An 18,630-nucleotide genomic window follows, 5' to 3' on the forward strand; every position below is an offset into this window, starting at 1 on the left:
AAGTGCATCCAGGAGGGCTGGGCTGGATCCAGGGTGCTGAGTTCAGAGGGGACTCTGCTTAGCAAGTGTGAAACACACAACAGGGCCTTCCAGGCAGAGGGAAGATTGAGAACTGCGGCCGAGCGAGTGTGTCCGGGGGCCCGAGTTTAGTTGAGGGCCCAAGTTTTCCCAGCAGGGCAAGGTTGAGGGTGAGAGTGCTGCAGGCCAGTTTTCTATGGCCTCAGAATGAGGACAAGAAGGGGGAGATGGGCCACAGGGATGAGGGTGCCTGCTCCCTGCAGCAGTGTGCACACCACGGCTGTGCAGAGGCAGCAGGTGGCAGGTATTGGGAAGAAGCCCTTCCCTTGTGTGTCCTAGGGGCTGGGCACAGCCTGATGGGCCCCCTTTGCTCACAGTTGCAGAAGCCCATCCATGTAGGGTCCTGCTGAACTGGCTTCCATGGGGCTGGGAAGGACTGGCCTGGCCTCTTTGCTCACTTCATCTTATGGGCAGTGTCCTGCAGGTTTCTGTGAGCAGAGCAGACCGAAAGGAGATGCCCAGTGACGTCAGCTGTCCCCCACAGAGCTTCCTGGAGCCTGGGCTCCAGGCTGAGGGTCCTTGGACAGACGTCATCTCCCTGGCTTCAGCAGAATCACCCACAAACCCACCCTGTGCCCACCCTCCCATCACAGAGAGCAGCTGCTGGAGAAGGCGGCATGAGACTTTGAAGACCTCGAGGAGCAGGAGACACAGGAGACAATGGCCAGGATGGTCATGGTGGCGCGGCTATGCCATCACTGATTTCTGCCTACCTGCCCCCTAAGTCTCACTTGCTACTACTCTCAATTTCCTACTTAATGCTTCGGAGAGCACCAGTCCTGAGATGACAGGCGGGATGTTCACTCTCTGGGAGTTGAGATGGAACCCAGGCAGTTAGAAAAAAGTGCCACAGCCACGTGCCGAGCCTACTACTTGTCAGGAGCTTAGTGAGCCATCCAATTCCTAAAACAACTGTGCTGCATGTGCTCCACCGCACCTGGGCGACTCGGGAAAATGGGCTGCGGGAGGCTCAGTGACCTGCCCTGGGTGACACGGATGGCATGGATGCCCTGTCCATGCACGGGGCTGTGCTAGGAGAGGACAGGATCATCCCCAGAAGCTGGTCCTGTGTCCACTGCTCACGGTGGCAGCTGATTGGGCTGACAACGACCCCCCCTCCTCCTGATCAGATAGTGATATACTTGGTCCAAACTTCGAAAGTAAAAAAGTTAAAACAGAAAATTAGTCTCCTGGTCATTCATGCTCTCTGGTTCCCTTTCCATTAGTATCTCTTTCTCCTTCTATTTATGGATCTAGTTATTTAAAGCACAGATGGTGACATTCTGTACATATTCTGCATTTTGCTTTTTAAGTCTATTTTATTATGACATACAATACATATAGAAAAGTGGAAAAAACTGAAATGAATGAATTAATGAATGAATTTTCATGAAGTGAGCATTGGTGTAAACTGAGCCAGTACATTGGGAACCCCCTTCATTCTCCCTCCCAGTTACTGCACCATCCCTCCTGCCACAGGTAAATACTGCTCTGACCTTCATGGTAACTACTTGCTTTTCTTCCATTAGATATTCTATTTTTGTTTCAGCTGTGCTTTTGAACTTTATAGAAATGGATTCATACAGGGTGTATTCCTTCACATTGAGCTGGCTGTGTGCAGCACTGTGTGCAGTTCTTTCATATTATAGCCGGGAACAGTGACTCATCTTCATTGCTCTTTAGCATTCCATTGTTTAATTGAATCCCAGTTTTCTTTTCCACTGTTGATTGTGTTTAGATTTTTTTTCAGTTTGGGGTTACCATGAAGGATGCTATAAAGAGCATTCTTGTACATGGCTCTTGTAGCACAGTGAACACATTTCTGTTGGGTGTAGAGATGTATGTATATGTGTGTGTGTATATATATATATAAACCCCAAGGGGTAAAATTGTTGGATGTACATACCTTTGACTTCAGTAAATCATGACAAACTGCTTTCTAAAGTGGTTGTTCATCTTTTTTTCCTTTTGTTTTTCAGTGGATCCTTATAGTTTAGGATTCTTCCATAATGGTACATATAGATGTGTCTCTTTTTTTTAAACAGTTGCATAGTTTTCACAGCATGGACATAACATGATTTATTTAACCTGTCTTCTGTTGTTGGACTTCGTTATATTTATACTCATACAATGCCACAATGAATAACGTTCTTCATAAGTTAATTAAATACTCAATGAAAAATACAGGGTTTTTTTGGGTTTATAAAAGTAATACTTGCTCACTGAGGAAAAAAAATTCTGTAAATTACAGAAAAACACAAAGGAAATATATCCTATGATCCAACCAGAAAGAAAACTACTTTTCCTATGTTGTGCGTAGCTCTCTAGTTTTTTCTTTCTTTATATCAATTGGTTTTTTTTTTTTTTTTTTTTGGAGACAGGGTCTCACTGTGTCACCCAGGCCGGAGTGCAGTGGCATGATCACAGCTCACTGCAGCCTCGACTTCCCAGGCTTAAGTGATCCTCCTACTTCACTCAGCCTCCTGAGTAGTTGGGACCACAGGCATGTGCCACCACATCTGGCTATTTTTAGTATTTTTTGTAGAGATGGGGTTTCACCATGCTGCTCAGGCAGGTCTCAAACTCCTGGCCTCAAGCCATCTGCTTGTGTTGGCCTCCCAAAGTGCTGGATTACAGGCGTGCACCCCAACCCCCGGCCTAATTGAATTTTTATTTTGGAAGAACCATATACCTTTATACATATTCTTTCTATGACTTATTTTCTGTAGTTGAAGTTCAAGGGTGTTTGACAGTGTGATGTGGTTATTGTTAACCTGTATGTGGGGGCATGCAGATATGTTGTTTTACTTTTTCCCATAAGGCTAAGATCATCTCCAGAAGTATTAATTTTTTAGACAGTGTGATTACAGTTATTTAATACTCATACTTATCAAAATGTTATATATTAAAACCAATAACCATCTGAACTTATTTGAATATAGTTTTTCCTATTCTGTTCTTAGAAATTTCGGTCATTAACAATCTTTATACTTAGAAAGTGTTTTAATTTTACTTTGATGACAGGAATAGTGTTTTTCTCAATGAAATATATAATAGCAGCTTATAAGTGATAACTGTTTTCATTCTGTTTTTAAGAGAAAACATTTTGGTATTTTTTACCATGATAGTTTAGTGTGTGATGTCATAAAAATGGGCTGTAGCCATTTAAATTCTTGTTCAAGTGTAGAAACTAAGAGACTTCAGTTTCTATTAAGCCATGTCAACGCCTATTAGGAGACCTTTAGTGGTTCCATTTCCAGGGTCTTCTTGAAGAAATTGTGATACTTGTGTAAGTATATCTAGAGTTTTCTTTCCAGTATTGGCTAAGTCACATAGCTGAGGAATATGATACATGGAGAAAGTTGCTGACTGGATGAACTTTTCTACATTGAATACTTTAAATCTGGATTCTAGAATAAAATATATTGATGCATATTTGAGTTGTCAACTGTTTATGTCATGTTCTTTTCAGCTTCAACATTGCTTTATGGCATGTGTGGTCGTTTTTCACTCCATTGTTGTTGTTTACCCAGTTTATGGGGGTTATAATGTTTATCACACTCCTTGGATGATTTCCGAAGGTAAGATATCTGGAATGGTTTTTCTAAAAATGAACTCATTTGAAAAATGTCTTTTATGACAATTTTCAGTGGATGGAGCTGTAACAGACTATTTGTGAATTATTTTCAGTCATGTTTACACCAGAGTTGCCCACACTAGAATTATCCATTCGTTGAACTCTGAGATAGACTCCTTTTTTTTGAGACAGTGTCTCACTCTGTTGTCCAGGCTGGAGTACAGTGGCATGATCACATCTCACTGCAGCCTTGACCACCTGGGGGCTCAAGCGATCCTCCCACCTTAGCTTCCCAAGGAGCTGGTATTACAAACATGTGCTACCACGCTTGGCTAAGTATTAAAATTTTTTTTGTAGAAACAGAGTCTCCTTATGTTGCCCAGGCTGGCAGGGGTTGGGGGCTGAGACTCTTTCTTTTGTAAAAGTTGGTTCTAAGTGACTACTTTTTAGAGAAGGTACCCTGCCTTTCAAAGACCTCATAAAGACAGGATTTGTACCTTCCAATATAGTTAAATTCACACATTAGACCATTTTATGTTGAAATTATATTAATTTGTGTCAGCTTATATTCAATGACTGTTGGCTAGATCATTCTTAAGAAATGGGAATACAGGAAGAATGGACAATTTTACCCAATTGGGAAAAAAAATTCTACCATCTTCTAATTATTCTGACTTCCTCATAAAAATGTGTTGGATGACACAATCAGCTTTTGTTTGGTGTTATTTATAGAATTTCTGCCTCCCTACAGATCACCCCATCCTGAGATCTGCTGCCTTACACAGTGGAGGCTGTTTTCTGAGTGTCGGATGACTCTGTTATTAAATAAGTGCATATTGAGAATACTCACTCCAGATGCTTAGAGGCATGTTGAGAAGGACAAAGATAGTGCCTCCTGTCAGGTCACTTACATCAGAACTTGCAGGAAACCTGCTTTATACAGCAGTTGAGAGGTGTGGAAATTGAAGCTCATGAAAATGAAAGTTAATACACTAAATTTTCAAGGAGTTCATGGAAACTGACATTTCTGCTAAAAACAGCACGTTCTCCCTGTGGGATTTTAATGGAAGGTCAATGGTAACTGTACAAAGAAGAAATGGACATAGTCTCATTGTTAGCAGTCTGAAAATAGTTGCTAGCACCTCCATGCCCACGCCAGTGTCTCCAGCCTCCTTCAGGCACCTTGCTGTGTCTTGGAACCACTGGGAGCCCTCACAGGAGGCCCTTCATTCTTGTACGCATGTGGTGCCACAAGCTGCTTTGGGCCCGGAGGAATCCTACACATCTCAGAACACTTCCTCACCTGACCCTGTCACCCATCTCTCCCCTTCTCGTGTGCTCAGCCCCTTCTTTCACTCTTGAATTTTGAGTTTTTACAGATGTTTGGGAGCTCCTACTCTGACATGAATTTATAATTGTAATGGAGACTCAGACAACGTTGTAGATCACAGAGTGAACTATGCTTTTTAGTGTTAAATGCAATACCTTAAGATAGAATGTTTTACTTGTTACATAAATGCTGGTTTTCTTTCAGATTTAAGGACATATACTTTTTTTTTTTAAGAGATAGGGTCTTCTATATTGCCCAGGCTGGCTTTGAACTCCTGGGATCAAGTGATCCTCCTGCCTCAGCCTTCGAAGTAGTTGGGACTACAGGCCCACGCCACTGTGCATGGCTGGACACGTAAATTTCAAGTGAATGGTTAAACATTCAGCTAGCTGAAAGCATGGCAGACCCTAACAGAAAAGCTACAGTGTGTTTTTGCAACTATGAAGTGAATGGTTTCCTGGGGAAAATTGTGACTTTGTATAACTATTGTTGAAACCAGAATAAATTATATTTCACTTGCATATTCTTAAATTATTAAAATTTTCAGAAGTCAGTGATACAGAAATACTATTTTGCAATGTTAATCTGTTTGAGTCTTTGGAGAAAGTGGTTTCATTATAGGTACATGATGCACTCTTAATATTTTAAACAAATAGTTCACTCTTCCATTTAAGGGATAGCAGTTCCTTGTATAAAATGACTGGATGTGTATAAAGGAATTATGTTGTCATGTGTCTTTAACCAGCTTTAGTAATTACTATAATCTCATATTTATGATAGTTTTGTTAGGTGACAGGACCAAATGAAAATATTTTATGTTTTCCCATCACTTTAGATTTTATCATTGTGTAAATTACTGGGTTTTTAGCATGTCCTAATGTGAAGTTTTAATCATTTTTAAGTATACATTTTTTCTGTACCATTTAAATAAAATATTTTTATAACTTTCTTGTGAGTTTTGTTCATGCAAACTTTGGAATGACTTCTGGTTTTTAGCTATTAGCACTTTGAATTAACCATAGAAATAACAAGGGCTAACTCTGTTCTTCAAAGACTTTATAAAGACAGTATTTGCACTTTCAAATGCAAATATGTCTACATTAAATCTAAACAGCATAAGCATTGTGACAGAATATACCTCATGTTGATTGTTTTCTCTGTAAGGTGACTTCTGATAATGATTTGACTTAATCACCACTTGTGTCTGGTTCAGATCATACCCTGCCATTTACTAGCTGCAAGTCCTTCAGTAGTACAGGTTTAGTATCCCTAATTTCAAAATCTGAAACTTTTTGATTGCTGATATGGCACTCAAAGGAAATGCTCATTGGAGCATTTCAGGTTTTGGAATACAATGCAAATATTCCAAAATCCAAAACACTTCTGGTCCCAAGCATTTCAGAGAAGGGGTAGTCAGCCTGTAATTTTTTTTCAGCTGTAAAGTGGGAACAATATCTGTCTTATAGGGTTGTGGGTAATAATGTTTGTAAAACACCAATTACAGTGCCTGACACAGTAGGTGCCCACTCAATAAATGGTAATGGAGAGGGAAAGAAAGGGAAAGCAGAATCTAGGATCAGGAATATCACATCCCATCATGATGTTTGCAAAGGGGAAAGTCAGGCATGATGAGTAGACAGAAGTAAACCCAGTTTGTGGTCATGGGTATGTGAAGGTGTGGTGAGAGTGTCATTTAAAATAGGGAGCAAGGCCAGGCAAAGGCCACAATCAGGCAGTCGAATCAGGCAGTGATGAATCAGGCAGTGATGTGAGGGTCTGGCACAACTGAGGCTGCAGCCCGGGAAGGGAGGGCATTTGGATCACACTCCCTGGAGGGAGCTTGGGCGGACAGTGCCCCAGTGTCAGCCTTCACACATTTTATATCTTTTATTTTTCTTGAAGAGTATGTTTACAACATGGATAGAAGTCTAAGGCTGGCATGTGTTTAAAACAATTAGTTAAAACCCAGTTTCCCAAGAGCTAATAACTGGCCAATTAGGATGGTATGAAGATTGTCCTATTACTTAAAAAAAAGACTTTTTGAGACAGAGTCTTTAACTTGTCATAACATGTCTGAACAGGATCTAGTTTGAGACACTAAGAAGGATAAGACATCAGTTTGAAAAGAGACCACATCAGTGCAACATTAATTCTGCTAAAATCGAAGCAAGAACAAACATCAATTTATTATGAAGCTTGGGTGAAAAATGGTAAAATCACTAATGCTTCATGAAAAGTTTATGGGAACAATGCCCCAAAGAAATCAACAGCTTACAAATGAATAACTTGTTTTAAGAAGGTATGAGATGATGTTGAAGAGGAAGCCCTCAGTGAGAGACCCTACACACGAATCTTTGAGGAAAAAATTCATCTTGTTTATGCCCTAATCAAAGAGGACTGATGATTAACAGCAGTTAACAATAGCAGAAACAATAGACAGTGTCATAGACGTCAAATTGGTTCAGGTTACACAATTCTGACTGAAAGCCAACTTTGCACTTGATGGGTGCCAAAACTGTTGTGCCCAGATCAGTTGCAAACAACAGCAGAGCTTTCAATGGAAATTTAAAAAGTGGGATCAAGATCCTGAAGCATTTGTTCGAAAAGTTGCAACAAGTTATGAAACATGGATTTCGTAGTACTATCCTGAAGACAAAGCTCAATCAAAGCAATGGCGACCAAGAAGTGGAAGTGGGTCAGTCAAAGCAAAAGCAGACCAGTCAAGAGCACAACTCATAGCAACAGTATTTTGGGGCTCAAGGCACTTTCCTTGTTGACTTTCAGGAGGACCAAAGAATGGTAACATCTGCTTATTATGAGAGGGTTTTGAGAAAGTTAGCCAAAGCTTTAGCAGAAAATTCTTGGGAAAACTTCAGCAGAGTCCTCCTCCACCATGACAATGCTTCTGGTTATTCCTGTCATCAAGGGCAATTTTCGGAGAATTTTGATGGGAAATCATTACAGTCCTGATTTGGCTCCTCCTAACTTCTTTTTGTTTCATAATCTTAATCTGTAAAGGGTACCCTTTTCTCTTCAGTTAATGTGTAAAAGACTGCATTGATATGGTTAAATTCTCAGGACCTTCAGTTCCTTAGGGATGGGCTAAATGGCTGTAGCATGACTTATAGAAGTGTCTTGAACTTGATGGAGCTTATGTTGAGACATAAAGTTTATATTTTCAATTCATTTTTTCCAAGTTTTGAAGTCCAAGGGTACACGTGGAATGGCTAGATGGAGTACATTAATATATGCATTACTTTGCATACTTATTTTTTGTGGTGAGATTTCTTAAAATCTACTCTTCACAATTTTTAAAATGCTATAAATTGTTATTAACTATAATTACTAAGCTGTACAATAGATCTCTTGAACTTACTCTTCTTACTTAACTGAAATTTTGTACCCTTTGACCAACATCTCCCAACCCCCAAATTCCACCTGCTGCCCAGCCCCTGGTAGCCACTATTCTACTCTCTACCTATATGACCTCAGCTTTTTTAGATCTACATATAAATGAGATCATGTGACATTTGTCTTTCTGTGCTTGGCTTATGTCACTTAACATAGTATCTTCCAGGTTCATATCCATACTGTTACAAATGTCAGGATTTCCTTTTTTTTTCTTTTTTGAGACAGGGTCTGGCTCTGTCACCAAGGCTGGAGTGCAGTGTCATAATCTCAGCTCACTGAAACCTGGACCTCCCAGGCTCAAATGATCCTCCTACCTCAGCCTCCCAAGTAGCTGGGACTACAGGTGCACACCACTGGGTGTGGCTAATTTTTTTTTTTTTTTTGAGACAGAGTTTCACTCTTGTTGCCCAGGCTGGAGTGCAATGGTGTGATCTTGTCTCACCCACAACCTCTTCCTCCTGGGTTCAAGTGATTATCCTGCCTCAGCCTCCTGAGTAGTTGGGATTACAGGCATTTTTAGTAGAGATGGGGTTTCTCCATGTTGGTCAGGCTGGTCTCAAATTCCCGACCTCAGGTGATCCACCTGCCTCAGCCTCCCAAAGTGCTGGGATTACAGGCGTGAGCCACCACACTCAGCCTTTTTTTTTTTTTTTTTTTTGTAGAGTTGAGGTTTCGCCATGTTGCCCAGTTGGTCTTGAACTCCTGGGCACAAGCAGTCCACCCACCATGGCCTCCCAAAGTGTTGGGTTTACAAGCGTGAGCCATTGTGCCCGGCCATTTCCTCCTTTTTAAGGTTGAATAATATTCTGTTGTGTATGTATACAATGTGTATACATACACACATTTTCTTTGTCCATTCATCCATTGATGGATGCACAGGTTAATTCCATATCTTGACTATCATTTGTGTGTTATAGATTTAATTTTTGCTCACCAGAAGATCTGTTGAAATCTTAACCCCTGGTACCTCTGATTGTGGCCCTATTTGGAAATGGAGTCTTTGTAGATTTAATTAAGATGTAAATTACAATGAAGTCATACTGGAGTAGGTTGGGCCCTTAACCCATTATGACTGGTGTCTTTATAAGAAGAGGAAAAGAGACACAGATACAAAGGAAAGATGGTCAAGTGACAACAGAGGCAAAGATTGGAGTGATATAGCCACAAGCCAAGGAATGCTAGGGGTTGCCAGCAACCAGCAGAAACTGGAAGAGGCTGGCGATGACCCCCCGTTGGAGCCTTCAGAGGGAACTTGGCTCTTCTGACATCTAGATTTTGGACTTCTGGCCTCCCAAACTGTGAGAGAATAAATTTTCATTGTTTTGAAGCCACCCAGTTAGTGGCACTTTGTTAGACCCACCCACTTGGCTGTGTGCAGTGACTCATGCCTGTAATCCCAGTACTTTGGGAGGCCGAGGTGGGTGGATCATGAGTTCAGGAGTTCAAGACCAACCTGGCCAACATGGTGAAATCCCATCTCTACTAACAATACAAAAAGTTATCCAGGCATGGTGGTGTGTGCCTGTAATCCCAGCTACTCGGGAGACTGAATCAGGAGAATCACTGGAACCCAGGAGGCAGAGGTTGCAGTAAGCCAAGATCACACCACTGCACTCCAGACAGAGTAAGATTCTGTCTCAAAAAAAAAAAAAAAAAAAAGAAGTGAATACACTGTCTAACTCTTTTGTTCTTAAAAATACTAGGATTACATAGCTACCACCAAAGGTGACTGGGGGCAAAATGTGCTAATTGCTCCTTGGGACCTTCTAGTATCTCTGATAGTTGAGAGTGCCAGTGGGCCTCTGGCCTTGTGAAATCCTGTCAACTTCACTGGAAGAAGGGAGCTCATGTGATCATTTAAAAGGAAACAACAGGTGCTGGAGAGGATGTGGAGAAATAGGAACGCTTTTACACTGTTGGTGGGAGTGTAAACTAGTTCAACCATTGTGGAAAACCATGTGGTGATTCCTCAAGGATCTAGAACTAGAAATACCATTTGACCCAGCGATCCCATTACTGGGTATATGCCCAAAGGACTATAAATCATTCTACTATAAAGACACATACACATGTATGATTATGGCGGCACTATTCACAATAGCAAAGATTTGGAACCAACCCAAATGTCCATCAATGATAGGCTGGATTAAGAAAATATGGCACATATACACCATGGAATACTATGCAGCCATAAAAAGGATGAGTTCATGTTGTTTGTAGGGACATGGATGAAACTAGAAACCATCATTCTGAGCAAACTATCGCAAGGACAGAAAACCAAACACTGCATGTTCTCACTCATAGGTGGGAATTGAACAATGAGAACACTTGGACACAGGATGGGGAACATCACACACTGGGGCCTGTCATGGGGTGGGGGGAAAGGGGAGGGATAGCATTAAAAGAAATACCTAATGTAGATGACGAATTAATGGGTGCAGCACACCACCATGGCACATATATACATATGTAACAAACCTACATGTTGTGCACATGTACCCTAGAACTTAAAGTATTCAAAAAAAAAAAAAGAAAAAAAGGAAGGGAGCCCATGCCTGAGGGCACCATGCCTCCCTGTCCATCTGCGTGGTACTGAATCATCACTGGGAAGCAGCTGCCTGGTCAGGACGTTTCCAGCTTTTACACTGATTGAGCCATGCCACACAGTTCTCAGGACACAGTGTGGGCAGGGGTAACATGCGCCAAATGTGGTGAAAACAGCAGGCCTGGGCACCACCAGAGCATCATTTCTGACCCTTGTATCTGCCCATCATGGAGCAGGGGTCAGTCATAAGAAATTGGGGGCCCCGTGTGGCTCAGACTTTTGAAAAAAAATCTCACTGGTGGAAGGCAGAACACAGTGTGGGTAAATCTCTCAGTTTTATTTATGTATTTATTGAGATGGAGTCTCACTCTGTCATCCAGGTTGGAGTCCGGTGGCACAATCTTGGCTCACTGCAACCTCTGCCTCCTGGGTTCAAGAGATTCTCCTGCCTCAGCCTCCCAAGTAGCTGGGATTACAGGTGTGCACCACCACACCAGCTAATTTTTGTATTTTTAGTAGTGACGGGGTTTCACCATGTTGGCCAGGCTAGTCTCGAACTCCTGACCTCAAGTGATCTGCCTCGACCTCCCAAAGTGCTGGGATTACAGGCTCTCAGTGAGTTTTAACATTGTCTTGAGATTACAATAAAGGGGGCTGACTTTAGCCTCCAGAAACTTTCATTTCATTGCTTCTTAAAAAAAATGCAGGCCAGGTGTGGTGGCTCATGCCTGTAATCCCAGCACTTTGGGAGGCCAAGGGGTGGATCACGAGGTCAGGAGTTGAGACCAGCCTAACCAGCATGGTGAAACCGCATCTCTACTAAAAATACAGAAATTAGCCGGGCATGGTGGCAGGCGCCTGTAATCCCAGCTACTCGGGAGGCTGAGGCAGGAGAATCGCTTGAACTCAGGAGGCAGAGGTTACAGTGAGCTGACATGATTGTGCCACTGCACTCCAGCCTGGGTAACAGAGTGAGACTCCATCTCAAAAACAAACAAACAAACAAACAAAAAGTGCAGGTAACCCAGAGACAGGCATTCCACTTGATTTTCAGATAGTGACTGAGTGTTATTTATCTTTGTACTCAACGGGTTAAAGTACTGCTAGCTGCTGTAACATTTCAGACTTTGGTGGCTTAGCACAATGGAAGTTTATTTCTCACTGATGTAAGGTCCAGCTTCGGGAGGAAAAGCCGCCTCACTAGTCACTGGGGAGACATGCAGACAGGCTCTTCCATCTTCAGCTCAGCCTCCCAGGTTGCTCTGGCTGTTGGTAGGAAGAGGAGGGGAGAAGGTGGAGGATTCCTAGTAGGTTTGCTGGATCCTCTCTCTGGACTGCCTTTCCAGACCCCTGCTCCCTTCCGCCTGGCCATCCACTCCTAAGCCTAAAGAATGTGCAGGAGGATGGACATGGTAGCTGGAGCCTGTAATCCCAGTGCTTTGGGAGGCTGAGGTAGGAGGATGGCTTGAGCCCAGGAGTTTGAGATCAACCTGAGCAACACAGCGAGACCCCGTCTCTACGAAAAACAATTTTAAAAAAATGAGCCAGGCGTGGTAGCACACACCTGTAGTCCCAGCTATTTGGGAGGCTGAGGCGGGAGGAGCACTTGAGCCCCAGAGTTTGAGGCTGTAGTGAGCTATAATCACACCACTTCATTCCAGCCTGGGAGACATAGGGAGACCCTGTCCTTATTAAAAGATAAAAATAAAATAAAGAAAGAAAGAAGACTGTGCAGGTGTTGCCTCCTCCCTGAACCTCGCAGCCTTCCTGCAGACCTGGGCTCCTCCCAGACCCCTGGTGGTAGCCCTGCTCAAGGGTGCTGTGCTGCTTACTCTGTCCCCACCCCCAAGCTCTTAGAAGTTGAGGGCTAAGTCTCACAGGTCACGCTCCCCAGCTTCCCAGTCAAGGTTCATTAGCTGTTTGTTTATTGCTGTTTCTCTACCTGAACATCAGCTCCACCTGAACAGAGCCTTTCATAGCTGAAACCCCAGCGCCTACAACAGAGACCAGCAAATGATCCATAGGTCAACACATACATATGTGTTGATCAAATGAATGAATGCATGAATTGGAAGAATGATGGCGGCAAAGCAAGGTCCCTCAGGTTGACTTCTTGCTGGCCCAGGACTCCCCACCCCTCCTTTACTAGTCAGGACCTGCTATTGCAATTTGCTGCCCTTAGCGCAAAACAAAAACCTGGGCCCTCTTGTTCAAAAATTAAGAATTTCAAGACTGCAAGAGCCTTAAACCAAGGGGGAGAGGGTGTCTTCCGGGGCCCAGCCCTGGGCTGCTGCATGGTGGGATGGGGGCTCACCCCAGGCTCGCTCCCAACTCCCCTCTCCTACCTGCGGCTGGGGGGCTGGGGTCCACCGCCTCCTGTCAGCCACGCCCGACCGGTAGAACGCTCTTCTGCGGAAACTTCCCAGACCTCCACTTAATGGCACCCAAGCAGGGCGCCCTGGCAGACACAGTCTCCTTCCGGGAGCAGGCAGGTGCAAGGCAGGCACTGGGGCTTTGGAAGGGGCTGGTGGAGATGCTTGGGCGCCAGTAGCCCCAGGGCAGACCCTGGGGTCTCCCTCATTCCAGCTCCTCTGCGTCCAGAACGGCTGCCGCTCCTTTGGGGGAGGGTACGGGATGGTCTCTTTTCTTAGAAAGTGGCTCAGGTCTTATTCTGCGCCTGGGCATCTCGCAGCCGACACACAGGCACACCAGACGGACAAACAGAAAAACCCACAGAAGGCGGCCCCTCCCCCAATTCAGAGAGCCAGTGACGGGCGCTCCTCTACCCCTAACCAGACACACCCGAAAACAGACGGCCAGACACAGAGTGATCGGCACAGAGAAGACAATACGGAAATACTCAGGGACAAGGACAGACCGTCGGACGCTCGGACACGGACCCAGGCAGGATCACCTGGACCTCTGGGTTCCCCAACGGAGACCCTCGGTGAAGGCCCGGAGCATCGCACGCCCCTGTGGAGCCCCGTGCGCCCCTCTTGGCAGCAGCCTCGCCCCCCGCACACACCCCACCTCCGGCTGGCTCCGGGAGACCCGCTTTCCCCAGCCCCGCAACCCCGGGACCCTGGGAGGCATCTCTCGTCACCCAGCGTTTCTGGGGCACCGGGACAAGGGCTGGGTGGGCGGGCGTCGGCGCAGGGGTGAGGGCTGCAGAGGGTGGGCGGGGGCCGGGCGCGCGGGCGGAGGTGCGGGAGGACGCGCTAGTGTCTCGGCAGGGCTGGCCAGTGTCCCAGGGATCAGGAGGGGGAGCGGTCCGCATGGGTCCCGGAGGGGACAGATGGCTGCCCCGGGCGTTGCCCAGTGAGGGGCAGTGGACAAGGGAGCTCGTAGAATCCCGGGTCAGCGGGGTGGGGCGCTGCGTAAGTGGACAGGGTGGTACCTTGACTGAGGACGAAGGGGCAGAAGAGGGGAGGGCGGGCGTCGGGAAGTGACAGGAGAGGGGGCAGGTTGTCAGGGGCGTGGGGTAGGAATCAGAGGGGAGTTGAAAAGGGGGGTGCTGGTTGGCAGAGGCGTCGGGGCAAGGACAGGAGCCAGGAGCGCAGGCGGGGCCCGACGGCAGCCACCCCCGGGGCCAGACTTGGCGCGGGTGTCTTGAAGATGCTCGAGGGCCTGGGGTCGCCCGCCTCGCCCTGGGCAGCTGCGAGCGCCTCAGTCGCGGGGTCATCGGGGCCCGCGGCCTGCCCGCCTCCCTCGCCGTCGGCCCCGAGGTCCCCGGAGTCCCCGGTCCCCCGGAGGGGCGGTGTGCGCGCCAGCGTCCCACAGAAGCTGGCCGAGATGCTGAGCAGCCAGTATGGGCTGATCGTGTTCGTGGCGGGGCTGCTGCTGCTGCTGGCCTGGGCCGTGCACGCCGCGGGCGTGAGCAAGAGCGACCTGCTGTGCTTCCTGACGGCGCTCATGCTGCTGCAGCTGCTGTGGATGCTGTGGTACGTGGGCCGCAGCTCCGCGCACCGCCGCCTCTTCCGCCTCAAGGACACGCACGCCGGCGCCGGCTGGCTGCACCGGCTGGTGAGTCCAGGCACCGGGCGAGCGGGTCTCTGCCTCCTCGCCCGCTGGCTGCATCCTGAGACGGCTCTGCCCCCTTCCTACGGCTGCCGTCTTCCCTTCAGCCTTTTCTGCCTTGGTCTCTCTGTGCATCTTTCCTAGCTTTCCTATCTGCCCTTCCTTCTTTCCTCTCTCTCTCTCTCTGAAGCCTGGGTCGCCGCAGGAGCCTCCTCTCCGCCTCCAGACGCTTCCATCATTACAGCCACAGTTACAGAAACCTCTCCTGTCCTTCCCTGGCTTAAAGCCATACAGTGGCCCTACTGACCCCATGATGGAGGTCACGCTCCCTCTCCTGACACTCAGAGCCTTCTAGCACCCGGCCCCCGAGGGCCCGTTTCCTTTGATCCCCTCCTTTGTTCTCATCCTGTGCTGGGGTCATTCTCGAGGACTTTCTCTCCTGTCGCAGGATCTCTGCCTCTGCACATTCAGCACCTTTGGTTCCCTCCTCCAGGAATGTCTTTTCCACTCCCCCACCTGCCCCTCTGCTTTCCGAGACAGGCCTCAGGCCTCACCCCATTCTCCCCGCAAAGCTTCTCCGACCCCCTTCTCCTCCCTGCTTTTGCAGGTCTGACCGCACGCTCCCAGCCCGCACTGGGTTCCAGTGTTCTTGTCGACATGTCTGTACCCTTCACTCCACTGGGGAGCTCTGTGATCCCTGTCTCTCGGTCCTAGAGCCACCTCAGGGCCTGGCACGAAGTGGGTGTTGAGAAAATGAGGGGGGATGAATGATGTAATGAATGCGTGGATGCAGGGTGGGGCAGAGAGGGATAGAGGCTCCTGCTGGTACTCACGGGCATTGGCTGAAATTGTCAAGATAGGAACTCTTCCTTTCTCAAGGGGCTGCCACATCTTTTTTTTTTTTTTTTTTTTTTTTTTTTTTTTTTTTTTTTGAGACAATGTTGCTCTATCTCCCAGGCTGGAGTGCAGTGGCACAGTCACAGCTCACTACAGCCTCTTCCTCCTGGGCTCAAGCAATCCTCCCACTTCAGCCTCCTGAATAGCTGGAACTATAGGTACACATGGCCTTGCCCGGCTAAGTTTTGTTATATTTTGTACAGATAGAGCCTCGTTGTGTTGTCTCCTGTTCTCAAACTCCTGGCCTCAAGTGATCCTCCTGCCTTGGCCTCCCAAAATGATGGGATCACAGGCATGAGACACTGTGCCTGGCTGGGGTTGCCAGTCTTGAATGGGAGACAGACATGGTGCAGGTGAAAGGGAGGAGGCCATGGGGAGCATGCTTGTGAAGAAAGCTTCTGTCTGAGTAACCTTCCCAGGAGAGGCCGACCGCATTTCACACCACGTGGTCCAGACACATCACACATTGCCACTTGGATTCTCATATTAGACCTGAATTTAAATCTCCATTAGAGTGGGGCTTCCGTGTTCCTTGCATGCATGACCTCGGGCAAGTTACTTGATTGCCTTCCTTACCCTGAACCCTGGTGTCGGCATCTGTAGAATGGGGATCTCACACTGGATAGGATCCAGTGACTGATGAGGTGGCTGCCCAGCACACACTAGGCCTCCTTTCCACACTTCTTTCAAAGGTCCTGGCCAGATGCCACCTTCTTCACAAATGCCTGGCAGGAATTACTCCTCACTTCCATGGGCCACCATGGCCCTCCTTCTGTAAAGCTCTTTTGGTCCTTGTCTGTTTCTGCCTTGTATTATGACTGTTGAATATTAGCCTTATCATCCAGAAGAGATTTTAGACTTCTTAGGCTCAGGGACTGGATCTAGTTCATCTTGCTTTTGGGGAAATTTGACACCATTGCAGGGTGGCCCAAATTCCTGTTCTGAAATTGGTTGTTTCAGGGAAGTTAATGGTTTTGTGACTCTGTAAATGACAGTGAACCTGGTGCTATTTAAAACAAGACACAAAGTGTTATTTTAGGATATTGACTTACACAGGCTAAAAAGTATTATACACATGAGCCTTTACCTGTGTTTTCCTACAGTCAAAGCCCCCTTTTTTGTTCCTCACTTCTTTTTCTCCTCCATCCTTTTTTCTCCCTTCTTCCTTCCCTCCTTCTCCTTTCCTTTCTTCCTCTTCCCTCCCTCCCTATTCCCTCCCCTTCCCTTTTCTCTCCCTTTTCTTCTTTTTTTTCTTTTTTTTTGAGATGGAGTCTTGCCCTGTCACCCAGGCTGGAGTGCAATGGTGCGATCTCGGCTCACTGCAACCTCCGCCTCCCGGGTTCAAACAATTCTCCTGACTCAGCCTCCCAAGTAGCTGGGATTATAGGCACTTGCAACCATGCCCAGCTATTTTTTGTATTTTTAGTAGAGACGGGGTTTCATCATGTTGGCCAGGCTGGTCTCGAACTCCTGACCTCGTGATCTGCCTGCCTCAGCCTCCCAAAGTGATGGGATTACCAGTGTGAGTCACCATGCCCATTCTCCCTTTCCTTGTTTTTTTCCTCATTTTCTTTCTTCTCCTCCTTCATCCGTCCTTCCTCTCTTCCTTCCTCTAGCCTTCCCTCTACTATCCCTCTTCCCTCTCTCCTCTCTTTCTCTTCCTTCCTCTCTTCCTCTCTCCCCTGCTGTTTTTGTTTTTGTTTTTGAGATGGAATCTCACTCTGTTGCCAAGCTGGAGTGCAGTGGCTAGATCATGGGTCACTGCAACCTCCATTTCCTGGGTTCAAGTGATTCTCCTGCCTCAGCCTCCTGATTAGCTGGGACTACAGGTGCACATGCCATCACACCCGGCTAATTTTTGTATTTTTTAGTAGAGACAGTGTTTCACCATGTTGGCCCAGTTGGTCTCAAGCTCCTGAGCTCAGGTTATCTGCCTGCCTTTGCCTCCCAAAGTGCTGCGATTACAGGCATGAGACACCACGCCCAGCCTGGTGCATTTAGAATGTTCCTCTTTCTCCTTCTCCTCTCCTTCTCCCCCTCTCCCTCCCCCTCCCTTCCCCGTCCCCACCCTCCCCTTCCTCCTCCTCCTTCTTCTTCTTCTTCTTCTTCTTCTTCTTTCTTCTTTTTTCTACTCAGTCTATGCTTATCCAAGGAATGCTCTTCTTTATATTGAAGTGCAGTTAACTTCCCAGAACCATCATCCTCTTCCCTGGAGCTTCTATCATCATTCACTTATTTATCCACCATGCATCCATCCACCCATCCACACTTATTCATCATCCATCCATCCATCCTTCCATCCATCCATCCATCCATCCATCTGTGTTTTTTTGTTCTTCCTCTCTCTCTGCCTCCTTTCAGGTTGACTCCGAGCATTGGCGCCTGAGTCTATGGGTGAATGGTTGCACCATTTCCCAAGATTGGGAAGCCAAAGGGAAGAGCAGGGTGGGGACACAAAACCAATGACATGTTTCAGTTCTCTTATGGACATGCTACATTTGAGGTGTCTTTGGGACACTAAGTAGAGAGGGAATAAATGGGCAAGGTAGAGAGAGCACGTGATAGGTGTTCAGTAGGTGGTAGCTGTTTAGACGTTCAGTGAGTTGCCCCATAATAATGTAATTCAAGTGAGGTGTGTGTATCATGGAAACGCTGTTGGCTCTGGAGGGCTTAGCTTGAGGTCTCAGCTCTATCACCTTCACCTTTCTGAGTTCTGCTTTCCTCATCAGTAAGATAAGAATCCCAGTCGACTCTCTGGGAGGAGCTGGGGGATGT

General features: G+C 46.5%; 1 protein-coding gene across 1 annotated transcript in view; it reads left to right on the forward strand.

Moving 5' to 3' along the window:
• The first annotated feature begins 14,556 nt into the window (after nucleotides 1-14,556).
• The window catches only part of LOC101128212 (proton channel OTOP1), a 31,753-nt gene continuing 27,679 nt past the window's right edge, over nucleotides 14,557-18,630 (forward strand). The window contains 2 exon segments of the mRNA XM_055360456.2: nucleotides 14,557-14,954; nucleotides 17,287-17,291. Coding sequence (XP_055216431.2) covers nucleotides 14,557-14,954; nucleotides 17,287-17,291 — 403 coding nt within the window.

This window comes from Gorilla gorilla, chromosome 14 (genome assembly GCF_029281585.2).
Source record: "Gorilla gorilla gorilla isolate KB3781 chromosome 14, NHGRI_mGorGor1-v2.1_pri, whole genome shotgun sequence".
In the NCBI taxonomy this organism is placed as follows: Eukaryota; Metazoa; Chordata; class Mammalia; order Primates; family Hominidae; genus Gorilla; species Gorilla gorilla.